The sequence below is a fragment of the Hyaena hyaena genome, unplaced genomic scaffold, assembly GCF_003009895.1.
Source record: "Hyaena hyaena isolate Hyena2069 unplaced genomic scaffold, ASM300989v1 scaffold_282, whole genome shotgun sequence".
Lineage (NCBI taxonomy): Eukaryota > Metazoa > Chordata > Mammalia > Carnivora > Hyaenidae > Hyaena > Hyaena hyaena.
Window position 1 is genome coordinate 1795572 of NW_024080915.1, and position 12353 is coordinate 1807924.

General features: G+C 48.5%; 1 protein-coding gene across 3 annotated transcripts in view; it reads right to left on the reverse strand.

Moving 5' to 3' along the window:
- Positions 1-12353, reverse strand: part of SLC22A23 (solute carrier family 22 member 23) — a 183452-nt gene that overhangs the window by 5788 nt on the left and 165311 nt on the right. The window contains exons 8-10 of one of the 3 annotated variants that reach the window (XM_039246529.1): positions 10768-10800; positions 10613-10636; positions 9438-9561 (exon numbers count right to left, since the gene is read on the reverse strand). In XM_039246529.1, coding sequence (XP_039102460.1) covers positions 9438-9561; positions 10613-10636; positions 10768-10800 — 181 coding nt within the window. Of the gene's footprint in view, positions 1-9437; positions 9562-10612; positions 10637-10767; positions 10801-12353 lie in introns of those variants that run through there. The other 2 variants (XM_039246531.1, XM_039246530.1) reach the window with 2 other exon arrangements.

Genomic DNA, 12353 nt, shown 5'->3' on the forward strand with positions numbered 1-12353 from the left:
TTCAAGGGCTTACCTTCCCAATTTTAGAACTTAGGATAAAGCTCTAGTAATAAAGGCAGTGTGGGATTTATTGGTGTATTGAGAGGTCAATGGAACAACTGAGAGTTCAGGAAAACACTCTTACATTTACAGTCAGCTGATTTTTGACAGAGGCAAATTCAGTGGGGGAAGGAGAGTCTTTTCAACAAGCGGTGCTGGGACAACTGGAAATCCACATGAAAAAGAGTGAACTTGTTGCTCACAAAAGTGAGCAAAGAGTATATCTGATGACTCGAATCTAAGTGCTAACCCTAGAATACTTTTTTTTTTTTAATGTTTAATTTTGAGACAGGCAGAGTATGAGTAGGAGAGGGGCAGAGAGAGAGGGAGACACAGAGTCTGAAGCAGGCTCCAGGCTCTGAGCTGTCAGCACAGAGACTGATGCAGGGTTTGAACCCATGAACCATGAGATCATGACCTAAGCTGAAGTTGGATGCTTAACCAACTGAGCCACCCAGGTGCCCCAACCCTACAATGCTTTCAAGAATAAAACATAAGGGAACCCTGTGATCTTAGGTGAGACAAAGATTACATGTGACATCAGAAGCAGGATCTAGAAGAGAAAATGATCAATAGGACTTCATCACAGTATAAAACTTCTGCCCTTCAAAAGACACTCTCAAGAAAATGAAAATGGAAGCCACCGCCTGGGAGAATGTGGTTACTGAGCATGTCTGATAAAGGACTTGTATCCAGAATATATAAAGAGCCCTTAGTGAGAAGACAACCAATTTAATAAACTAGCCAGAGATTTGAATAGACATTTCTCCAGAGAAACTGTGCAAACCATAAAACACCTAGAGCATGCAGAAGATGTACAATATCCCTGGTCATTAGAGACCTGCATATCCCCACCCCAATGAGATACCGCCTCACTCACACTCACTAGGACGGTAGGAATCGAAAAGCAGAGAGTAACCAGACTTGGCAAGGCTGAGGAGAGGATGAGACCCACCAACCCTGCTGCTAGGAAGGAGAAATGGCGTGGTGGCTGTAGAAAAGCTTGGCAGTTTGTGAAAACGTTAAATATAAACTTTTGTACAAGTCAGCAATTCCACTGATACGAGACACGAAAACATATACCACCCAAAAACCTAGAAGCAAATGTTCGCTGCAGCATTACTCATCGTAGCTGAAAACCAGAAAGAATCCCGATGTCCATTAACTGGTGACTAGATAAAATAAGGCACATCATGTACAACGGAACAGTACTCGACAGGAAGAAAGGGGGTGAGGTGCGACAGGTGCTACAACATGGTGAGTTTCAAAAATATTATACTAACCGACTGTATGATTCCATTTATATGAAATACCAGAAAAGGCGAGGGGGGTGCAAATCATTAAGACAGAAAGGTGAGCGATTGCCTGGGGCTGGGAGTGGGGGCAGAGACGGACTGCAAGGGGCCATGAGGGAATTTTTGGCGGTGATGGAAACGTTCTATAGCTGGGTTTATGGCAGCGATTGCACTAAAAGTTATTGACAGCTGTACCTAAGGGCTACCTTAAAGCAGACACATCAGAATTCTACAGTCAAGACAGGAGGCAGCACAGAAAAGAAACACTTTTGGGGTGCCTGGGTGGCTCAGCTGGTTAAGCATCTGACTTTGGCTCAGGCCATGATCTTGGGTTTCACAGGTTTGAGCCCGGTGTTGGGCTTTCTGCTGTCAGCACTCAGCCTGCTTCAGATTCTGTGTCTCACTCTCTCTCTGCCCCTCCCCTGCTCGCACTCTGTCTCTCTCTTCCTCAAAATAAATAAATGTTAAAAAGAAAAGAAACACTTTTTATCAAATGGAGCAGAATGACAATCTTGTGCCTGGTGGGACAGTGGGCGAGTCTCCCTTCCCCATTTTGTTATGTTTCATAACAGCAACAGAAGATACTTCTCTCTTCCCTTCTCTCAGCCCCAAATGAGCAGTGGTCTTGTGTCTTTGCACGCAGGAGGGGTTTCCTCATGTCCCTTATGCTGAGGCCAAGGTGGGGATGGAGGGACACTGCCTTCAGGCTCACTGGGCACACTGTCCCCGGGACAGAGCCAGAGCCTGGGAGTCTGTTCCCTTCCTCAGCCTTTTCTGTCCAACCCATGGCCAAGCCCCATGGCCAAGTTCAGCCTGTCTGGGTCACACAGCGCTAACTGGCATATCTTGTGTCTTCCTCCTACTCCCTTGGGTTCTTTCCTCACTGCTGACAGAGTGACTTTTCTAGAATATGGAGTGTATCATGCCACCCACTTAGAGTCCTCCAGTGGCTCCCCCAGGTTCTGGCCGAGCCCTGGTCCTGCACGTGCCTGATCTGTACCCCAAACCCCGAGCTCTCCGGGTCCCCACTCTGTGAGGCGAGCTCTGCGCAGCTGCTTAGCTCAGCTCTGCTGGTTCCCCTGCCGGAAACGGTCTCCTCATCTGCTGCTCAGGAAGGAGACGAGGCTCGTCCCCTGTGGTCCCTGGGCCTGGCACAGATAGGCTCACTGGGGTTTGTTCAGGTAGAAGGCCGTGAGGACTGGCAGCCGCCGGCCGCCTGGCCCACACGCACACACGCACAGGCCAGGCCAGAGCAGCCGCCGAACAGACCTTTCTTGGTCCCCAGGCTGGAGGTGCATGTGACTTAAGAGCACAGGTCGGGAGCCAGTCGGCCTGGGTTAGAATTCTGGCTCCACCATGAGCGGCCTCACCTCTGAGCCCCAGGGAGGATCTGCAACAGGGACAAGAAGTCATGTGTCGGCAAAGCCGGGGCAACTAGTGTCCCTAACGCCGGGCCAGGACGCGCCGAGTACACGTTGGGTGTTGTGGCTCCCAGCTGTCTAAGCTCCTTCCCCCTCCCGTTGGCTTCACAAAGCAGAAATATTGGTGTATTTCTAACTTCTTTCTTGCTGCATTAATATTCAACAAGTAACACAGAGCAGGAGGTGAAGGGACGACAGGGAGATCAGTGGGTTACTTTGGGGTGGTGGTGTCTGTCGCATGAGTTCCGGGGGGAAGTCTAATGGCAGGGGACCGGCCAGGACTGAGCAAGTTCAAGAACTGACGGGATGAAGAGAGCAGGAGCCCTTCTCATGGGCCCGCCCAGAGCATCTTCCTGCCATGGACTCCTGCTCAGCCTCACTGCTCCTTCGGGAGGAGGTCTCGCTCCCTCCTGCTGCTCCTTCGGATATACACATCCCTCCTCCCGGGTCACTGTCTCTGCAAATCACGCCCCCCTGGAAGTTTCGGGAGCACAGGCTCACCAAGCCGGAAAAGTGCTCTGGCCCAGCTGCCCTGCCCACCCTCCCTCCCCTTGGTGCACCTCACAGAGCCCAAAGACTCGCTTGTGTTTGTGTCTGGGTCTCTAACAGACATTAGCAGTGTTCAGGGGCAGGGACTAGGTGAACTCAGTGTGGTGTCCTCTGTATGGTAGTCAGATTTCTAAAATGGCCCCAATGATTCGCACCTCCCAAGCATTCATACCCTTGTACCTTGAGTGTGAGCCGGACCTAGTAACTTTTCACCAATAAAATATGGCAAAGGTAATGAGATGTTCCTTCTGTGATTAGGCTATGAAAGACTGACTTGTAGCTCTTGCTGGCTAAAGCTTTTATGCTGCTACGCTTAAGGCAGCAAGGAACGAAGGTGAGCTCCAGCCAGCAGAGAACTAAGGCTCTTGGTCCAATAGCCAGAGAGGAACTGAATCCTGTGGTTATGGTTTGAATGTCATACCCCACAATTCCTAACCCCCACTGTGATGGTATTATGAGTGGGGCCTGTGGGAGCTGATTAGGTCATGAGGGTGGGGCACTCGTGAATGGAATTAGTGCCCTTAGAAAAGGTGCCCCAGAGAGCTCCCTCACCTTTCTACCATGTGAGGACATAGAAGGAAGTTGGCCATCAATGAACCAGGAAGCAGACTAAACACCAAATCTGCTGACACCTTGATCTCAGATGTCCAGCCTCTAAAGCTGTAAGGAATAAATTACTCTTGTTTATAAGCCACTCAGTCTGGGGCATTCTGTTCTAGCAGACCAGACAGGCTAAGACATCTACCCATTACTGAATGAGCTTGAAGACTGGTCCGACCCTGGTCCACTGCGGCCTGTGGGAGATCCTGGAGCAGAGGGCCCAGCAAGGCCTTGCCAACTTCTGCCTACAGAAACTGTGAGACAACAAGCCTGTACTGTTTTAAGCCACTAAGTTCTGGGGTAATTTTTTACACAGCAATAGATAACTAATACAGTCAGTGAGTGATGGAATTTCCTAGCCTTAGCTTTGTAAGAAAATAGACAGTCACCACTCACCCAGGCTGTGACGTGTCACCAGAGCACCTGGGTGGCTCTGTTGGCTAAAGTATCCAACTTCGGCTCAGTTCATGATCTCATGGTTTGTGGGTTCATGAGTTTGAGCCCCACATCAGGCTTTCTGTCAGCACATAGCCTGCTTTGGATCCTCTGTTGCCCCTCTGGCTGCCCCTCCCCCACTTTCTCTCCCTATCCCTTTCTCAAAAATAAACATTAAAAAAAAAAAAAAGAAAGCCTTTCACCAAGGGAGAGAGACTGGATGTACTGTAGGAATAGTCACACACCATTGTGCTACTGGGGACACAAGGAATAGCAATAGTTTTAGGGGAGATCTCCCAGGTATCAATCCCCTTCCCAGGCAGAGGGTCTTAGACCACTTTTTAACGTACTCTGTACCTTTTTGTTAGCATTTCTTCATATGCCTACCATTTTCATTTCGTCTATGGTCTTGTCAAGGGCAAGAATTATTTTCTAGAATACCAACTGGCACATATTATTTATGCCTAATAAATATTGGATGCTTGTGGACTATACTGGCTTCCTAAGTAGGAAGGTCAGCTCACCCAAATGAATGGGGCCGTTTAAATATAGACAGCCATTATGAAGGGCAATGTGAGTAAAACCATCTGTAAGATGGATGATATGAACACCCAAAATAGCAGTCTTTCTGATAATTTTGGCCACTCGGGAAGCCACAGGATGCTGCAAGGGACATACTAGATGCCGGGGGTAATGGATATGTTTCCCTGGGGCCATTAATACCAGCAAGACATCGTTTTCTCTGAAACATCCTGGGTTTCTGCTTGTCACCAAGTGTGGGCGGCACTAACAAGCAGTGAGAGAGACTTACCTTGTGAATAAAGTCCACACATGAGTTAATATACAGGAGGGTAGAGGACACAGCCCACGAGGAAGGGGTGCACAGATTCACCGTTTAAGAAGTTGGCATGGGATGAAAGTCTCACTTTATGATGCAAAAATATGTAATATTAATGCTAATAAATCATGCCATATATATTTGATCTATGGTAGGATTAGACAGCTAATTTAAGAAAAGTATTTACATATGTGTGTGCACATATAAGATGCGTATATAATATGCGCATATAAATATCATATTTTTCCCATGAAAGCAATTTTCTATTTGGTTTTCTATCAAGGATACCTTGAAATTGCTCAGTAAGGTGAGGGATGCTTTTGGAAGAATTTGGTATACCATTTTTGGCTTGGTGTTATCTTTTTGAAATCTCAGTTTAGAGAATGGGGTCATTATTAATATTACTACTCCTTTAAAATGCTTTGTGCATTTTCTGCTTTTCTTTAGATTGTCACTAGAGGGCAGCATAGCCCATGTTTAAATATCACAGCAGGCAGCCGCCTCAATTTACAGTTAAAAGAGAACCAGGGGGCAAATTTTGCATCCTCATGCTTTAGAAGCAGAAAAATTTTAATATCCACTGGCTATTATCTGACTAGTAATAGCATGTTAATTAAAGATATAAAGACTGATACACAGGTCGACTAACTATTAGAAGTAGCAAGCTTAAATGAAGACTTCTAGAATCTTGAAATCATTAGAATCCCAGCATCTTGCATTTAAAGAGAATGAACCTCCCAGTTTTCACTTCCTCTTTTATTTATTTATTAAAACTTTTAAAAAATATTTATTTACTTTTGAGACTGAGAGAGACAGAGCACGAGCAGGGGAGGGGGGAGAGAGAGGGAGACACAATGGGAAGCAGGCTCCAGGCTCTGAGCTGACAGCACAGAGCCCGCTGCAGGGCTCGAACTCACAGACCACAAGATCATGACCTGAGCTGAAGTCAGACGCTTAACTGACTGAGCCACCCAGGTGCCCCTCACTTCCTTTTATATTAATTTGTCTTTACTGCATTTCTGTGAAGTCAAGGATAGACAAAAATTTGTGCCAATAGTTACAGAAATAAATATAACTGCCAAAAATATTCAGGTAGGGATAATTCATAACATACATTGTAATCTGCTGAGGCTGGACCCTTTCTATATACTCCTTCTCCCCTCAGCATCCCTGCCAAATAACAAGGCAGTCATAATGAGTTTCATGTTAGGGCAAAAGGGCTAAATGAAGGCTGGCAGAGGGACTTGCCTAAGGCCACACAAAAAAGTGGCCCCTGGGATCACACACAGGTCCGTCCCACTCTTTCCCTGTGCTGGAGATCTGAGTCTGAGGCTCTAGGCTGCATCCTCTGCACTTTGTTCTTCATCCTGCTGTTGAACTAGCCTATGTGCCTTGGCTCCTTGGCCCTTAGCACTTGTTATATATGTATGTATGTACACAAGACACAAATCTTCAGAAAAGTTAAACAGACTGCAGATGTCACATTACACACAGGCCATCTCTGTCCTTGAGGCACCTTTAGAAAGGAGGACATCAGGGCCCAGGTTCTTCGTCCTGACGTGGAAATAGGGAAGAGTTACTCAGAAGGAAGCTCTCAGAAAAGGCAAGTTCTAAGAAAGAAGTTTCTAGAAGAAAGGGGTGGGGTAGCCTGAAGGGGGGGAAAGCAGGAGAAGATACCAGGAAGGAGCATATGATAAGCTCAGACAGAACAGAGAATTAACAGCCAAGGCCCACACAGAGATTCCTGAGTGGAATTGTTGGAAAATGAAACAGGCCTGTTATCCACAGTGACTGCCTCTTCTGTTAACTGACCCCATTTTTGTGAGGGGTGAGCAAGACAGCAAAGGCCTCAGGCAGCTTCCAGGTGGACACTGCATGGAAAAGAGGATCTTGCACAAAAAAACCACCAACTGCTTCTACCAGGGCCCCCACCCACTTCTCACCAAGCCAAATGCGAGAGGGTGCTGCAGATGGGGTCTTCCACATCTGCCTGCTGAGGCACCCAACTCCTGAAGCCTCAAGAAGAGAGTCAAAGAACAACTTGTTGCATCAGCTGATGAAAATGAACAGCATCTGGACCATGCCTAGATTAGAGGAGAGTGCTTCTCTGCAATATAAAGTCAGGATGGACTCTCGTGAAACAATGGTATTAATTAGTTCAGCAGATTCTAGTGAGTCTCTGTCATTTTTTAAAATTTAAACATTAATTTTCTTTTTTTTAATTTTAGAGTGAGAGAGAGAGTGTTAGAGTGGGGGAGAGGGGCAGAGGGAGAGAGAATCTTAAGCAGGCTCCATGCTCAGCATAGAGCCCAAGGTGGGGATTGATCCTGAGGCCTGGAGATTGTGACCTGAGCTGAAAGCAAGAGTTGCATGTGACTAAGTCCCCCAGGCTCCCTGAGTCTCTGTCATTCTTAGACAATGGATTTCCACAAGCCTTTGTTCAAAAAACGTTCTTATCCTCCTATTTGCTTCTAGTTAGTTAATCCTGGCATCTTAACCTTGGCTACTGTCCTGACTCACGAGGTTATGTTTTTAATAACAGCCTTGTAGGAAAAGGTTAGTTTTGTAGGAAGAAAAATGAAGCTAACAGAACACTGGATGTCAATTACGCTTCAGTGAGAAAAAGAAAAAAATAAATGAAGCTCACATACCCCAAGTGCTTATCCTAGTTTATCTTGGATTTATCTTTGTAAAGTAGGGGGAGGGAAGGGAGGTCAGTTTCTGTCCAGGGATTCCATGGGAACTGTCCCTGAGTGTATTTGCAAGAAAGAGACTCCGAAGGGAAGGGTAAGGGAGCGACATCAGAAACTCTTCCCTCCTGGCCTGAGACCCCCTTTGGACTTGATATCCTTTCATCCTCGACAAGTACAAAAACATCACCAAGGGTCAAATAGTTTTTCCAGTGTGTCATCCTGGCAATCCAAATCTAAGAACACATTTGTTGAATTTCTAGTCCCAAATCATTCCCTTTCCAGGTCTGCATCAAAGAGGAAAAGGATACTGTATTTCCTTCAGTTTAGCTTGTTAAGCAAAATCTAACAATGACTAATGAGGTCTACCAACTCCTAGAGTTCAGAGGTGGCCGGCTGCCTCCAGAGAATGATACATAATCATACAAATCTGTGGGGAGGCCAGGTGGAAAGCCAGAAGGTCCAACCTTGACTTGGGCACTAATGAAAGAGCCCTCTCTGCTGTGTTCTTTTGTAAAGGAAGGAAATTTAACTAGGTAAAGAAAGGACACCGAGGGAGATCCTGTCCGCCTAAGGCATTTTGCAACCTCTAGCATGAAAAATAAGCTTCAGGCTCTTCACTTTGGCTTAGCAGACGGTTGGAACAGGATGCATTACTTGGCATTTAATTGCTTTTTCCCCCTTAAATATACAATTCCTTGGCATGTACTGTAATAATCCAGGAGAATGAAGCAAAATGAGGTCATGTGAAATTTCTCTGGTCAGCATGACTAGTGGAAATGTAAGAACAAAGTCCACGAACCTACCTATCTGCTCCCAGAGCCTATGCAGCACCTGAGGGGCTAAAATAATTAGTCTGCACAAGTCCTGCCTTGAACTGTCCTAGGCTCCACTTGTTTGTTCATGTGGGCAAGTGAGTGTGGATGGGTGGCGTCATGCTGACTTCTGCGTTTTAGTTCATGGCTGAATAATTGCCTAATTTATTCACAATGTCTATTTTTTAAAAAGCATGTGTGTTAATAAACATGCTAATGATATTCCCAGGCAAAGCTCAGTGTGATGTAAATCAAGATGGGCTCTTCCATAAGTCACAGACAGTAATTACCAGGAAAATGACATGACTCTGTAGTTAAGTGATGCCCTTTTAACTGAAGGCAAACCCTTTTATTATGCTGTGATCTTCCCAGCATCAACGGTGTGAAGGATCCATGTACTGCTTATCTGGGGATAGTAGGAGAAAAGATAAAACCTTACCTCGTGAACTAAAACAAAAGAAGTTAAAGCACGAGCTTTCTGTACCCTGAAAAGTTTCCTGCTCCCTGTTCCTCTGGCTCCTTGCCTGGATGGACCCCAGGGTCAAGTTCTCGGCTGACTCTCAGTTGCCTCAGAGTCAGGGCAAATTTCCCCATCCGAGGCCCTGACATGCACAGCACACAAGCTGCATCCTTGTCAGGAGGCCAGGGCAGGACAAAGCTGATGCTGGTTCATTCCACAGAAGCCCTGCTAAACATCCCGCCCTCCCCTGAGTCCTAGGGAGAAGAAGCCCTGGGGGGCACGTCCCAGTACGTACCTGATTACTGTGGGGGTGATCTCTGCACAGAAGAACACGCTGAGGCTTCCCACTGCATGGGAGGCGAACATGCCCACGATGGAAAACGTGATGGAGAATTTGTCCTTGACACTATCACTCATACCTGAGGGAGAATCACAGGGAGGTAGTGAGGGGGGCAGGAGAGAAGGGAAAAAGGAGGCTGGCATGGCAGGTGGGGGTAGGGAGGGGTGCAGAGACAGCAGTGGGACAGGGGAGGGGGGAAAGGCCTGGGACCACAGGAAGGGTCTTCCCCCTTCCCCAGTTCGGGGTGCAGACTAGGGTGCTCAGTTCCCTCTGGAGACTCAGGAGCATGTCCAGGTGTAAGAGGTCAGACCCTCTTGGCAGAAGACTTTGTTGGGATTCCCGTGACCCTGCGGGCCTTGAATGCTAGAGCTCACACTGACTCTGCCGGAATTCCTTAGGCCACAAGCCAGACCCGGCAGGAGGGAAGGCTGGTGGTCTCTCCGGTGCTCTAGCAATGTCCCAGCCTTCAGAGAAAGGAGGTCTCTGCTATTCTGGCCTCAGGGCTGGCCCATCCAGTACACAGGACAGGGTTTACTACGCTGGATTTAAGGGAACAAAAACTCGAACCAAAGAGAAGAATTTATGGCCCGGAGGGCCAGTGCTCAACCCATCCAGGCTTCTTGCAAATGGCACCAGAGTCTGACCACACACCCAGGCAGCATCTAGCACAGGACACTGGCATGCTCTTGGGGTCATACATATGGGGCACAGCTCAGTTCTCTATAAGGCTGCATCATGAACTCAGGGAGCCCCCTGCAGAGAGCCCTGGCAGCACAGGCTCGAGTCGGGCCAAGTGTATGTGACCAGCAAGATGTGGGGCACCAGCTCTGCAATCCCCAAAGCCAAGAGCAGCAAGCGTCTGCAGTTCACAAAGGGGGACAGCAGCTTCCCCGGGCAGCACTGTCAGCCAGGCCTCCAACGCTCCCTGGGGTTCTCTGACGTCACCCAGGCACTGTCCGAAAGACAGACCGCAGCAGGGCGTCGGCACCAGAAGGGCCCTGAGCTGACCGCCCATGCCGGCGGAAGACGTGAGGCCATGCGTGCAAGCTGGGCGCAAACGGGGAAACGAGGTGCTCTTTCTAGAGGCAAGAGGGAGTAGAGAATACAAATGTATGCTTATAGTGTCCAACCTACGGCCAACTTCAGCTGCAACTCTTGAAGGGTAGGAAGAGAGAAGGAGAAAGAGAGGGAAGGGAAATCACAGGTCTGTGAGTCTTTATGAAAACGCCCAACTGAGTACAATAAAAAGATGGTGATGCACACAGCACGGGCATTTGGGGCTCACCTGAGTCTGGATGCTGGCTGTATTTCCCAATCACTGGGCCCATGTGGACGAGAATGAAGAAGGTGGGTAAAGAGAGGAGAGAGAACGCACGTTAGATATGAAGCTGTCATGGTGCTCTTCCATGGGACCCGTTTCTAAGCGAACTCCCCTCCACGTCTGGGTTGGCCCTACTGCCAGCCGGCCATGCCCACTTGGGGAGCAAGACCAATACCAGCTGGGGGCCAAGTGCTGGAGGGACGCAGAGACTGGGGGGTGACAGAGCCCCGGACACGGGGATTAGCACCTGACCAAACAAAGCTTGTTTTATTTGGAGGGGAGGGTACTAAAACCGCTCTGGCCTCCAAATGTGGGGAGAAAATGGAACTCTTCAGAACGGAGATGCTAGCACACCTTCTAGACCTCAAGCCAAAGGGTTAATTTCATTGTGAAGAAAATTATTCCAGAGTCACTGCTGGTCTGGGCTCAAGGAAGCAGCAAGTTCTGCGGGGGCAGACCCGTCAGACGGCATTTCTGCGAGCTCTGAGCCCTGATGCAGTTACTTGTGTGCTAGAGCGCCCCAGACGTTCTTGCTCAGGGACAAAGAGGGCATCTGCGACACTCCCAGGGGCTGCTGCTGTCCCCCAAAGCTCATGAGCTTGCACAAGGGGATGCGATGGTCAGGAGCCAGATGCCACTTCTCCGTTTCCTTATTGGTCGCAGCTGAAAAGAAGACCACTCTCCCAGCAAGATACGGAGTGCGTGAGGATGTGAGCAGATTAGAAAAAGTGCTCCTGGGTTTGCAAGTAGCTGTTCTTGAATCTGGTTTGCACAATGAGGTTGCGAAAGCTTTGAGTGTTTTCTTCTGTTCTGGATACGGACTCTCTCACTGTGGATGATGCGAAGGCTGTTTTCCTTGCAGTTCCGCTCCGCGCTGCCCCCGGACAGTCATGAGTCTGATGCCCGGCCCTCGGGTCGGCTCTCCCTGTGAAGCTGGGGAACGATTGGTGGCATCTGTTTCCTGTGGTGTCCCAGCCTGTCCCTGGAGGACCAGGCCTGCTGAGAGCAGGCACGCTGCCCAGCTCTTTCCTGTCTCGCTCTGGGCGGGTCGGAGAGAGATGCCTGGTGCCTTTCCATGCACGAGGAGCTGCACCAAATATGCCTCCCACAGCTGGAGGCACTACATGGAGCCCCTAGTTTTCCTTTAAATTATTTTTAACATTTACCGAGGAATTCTTTGGCCCAAGGACAAGCTGGTAAACTTGGGAACATCTGCTGACAAGCAGTGTCCCGATGCAGGGGTGTCCAAATGTCCCCCTTGTTTCCCATGAAAGAGTGCTTTGTTCTTCTGGTCATGTGATGTTTCACAAACAGTCCAGCCGTCAGTGAAGTCATGTCCACCAGGACTGGGAAGGCCTCACGTGCGGGGGATGGTGGTGAGGCCCAGAAGGAAGGCTTCAAGTGGCAGCCCTGGGGGCTGGGTTGGGGCAGTGGGAGGAAGGCACAGTGCACTCAGGGACAGTCACCATGGACATTCCAGTTAAAACTTGTCCTTCTCAAGGCTCTTCCCTTAAGCTGTTGGCTTTGGAATAATAGCTCGGGTCACAGAA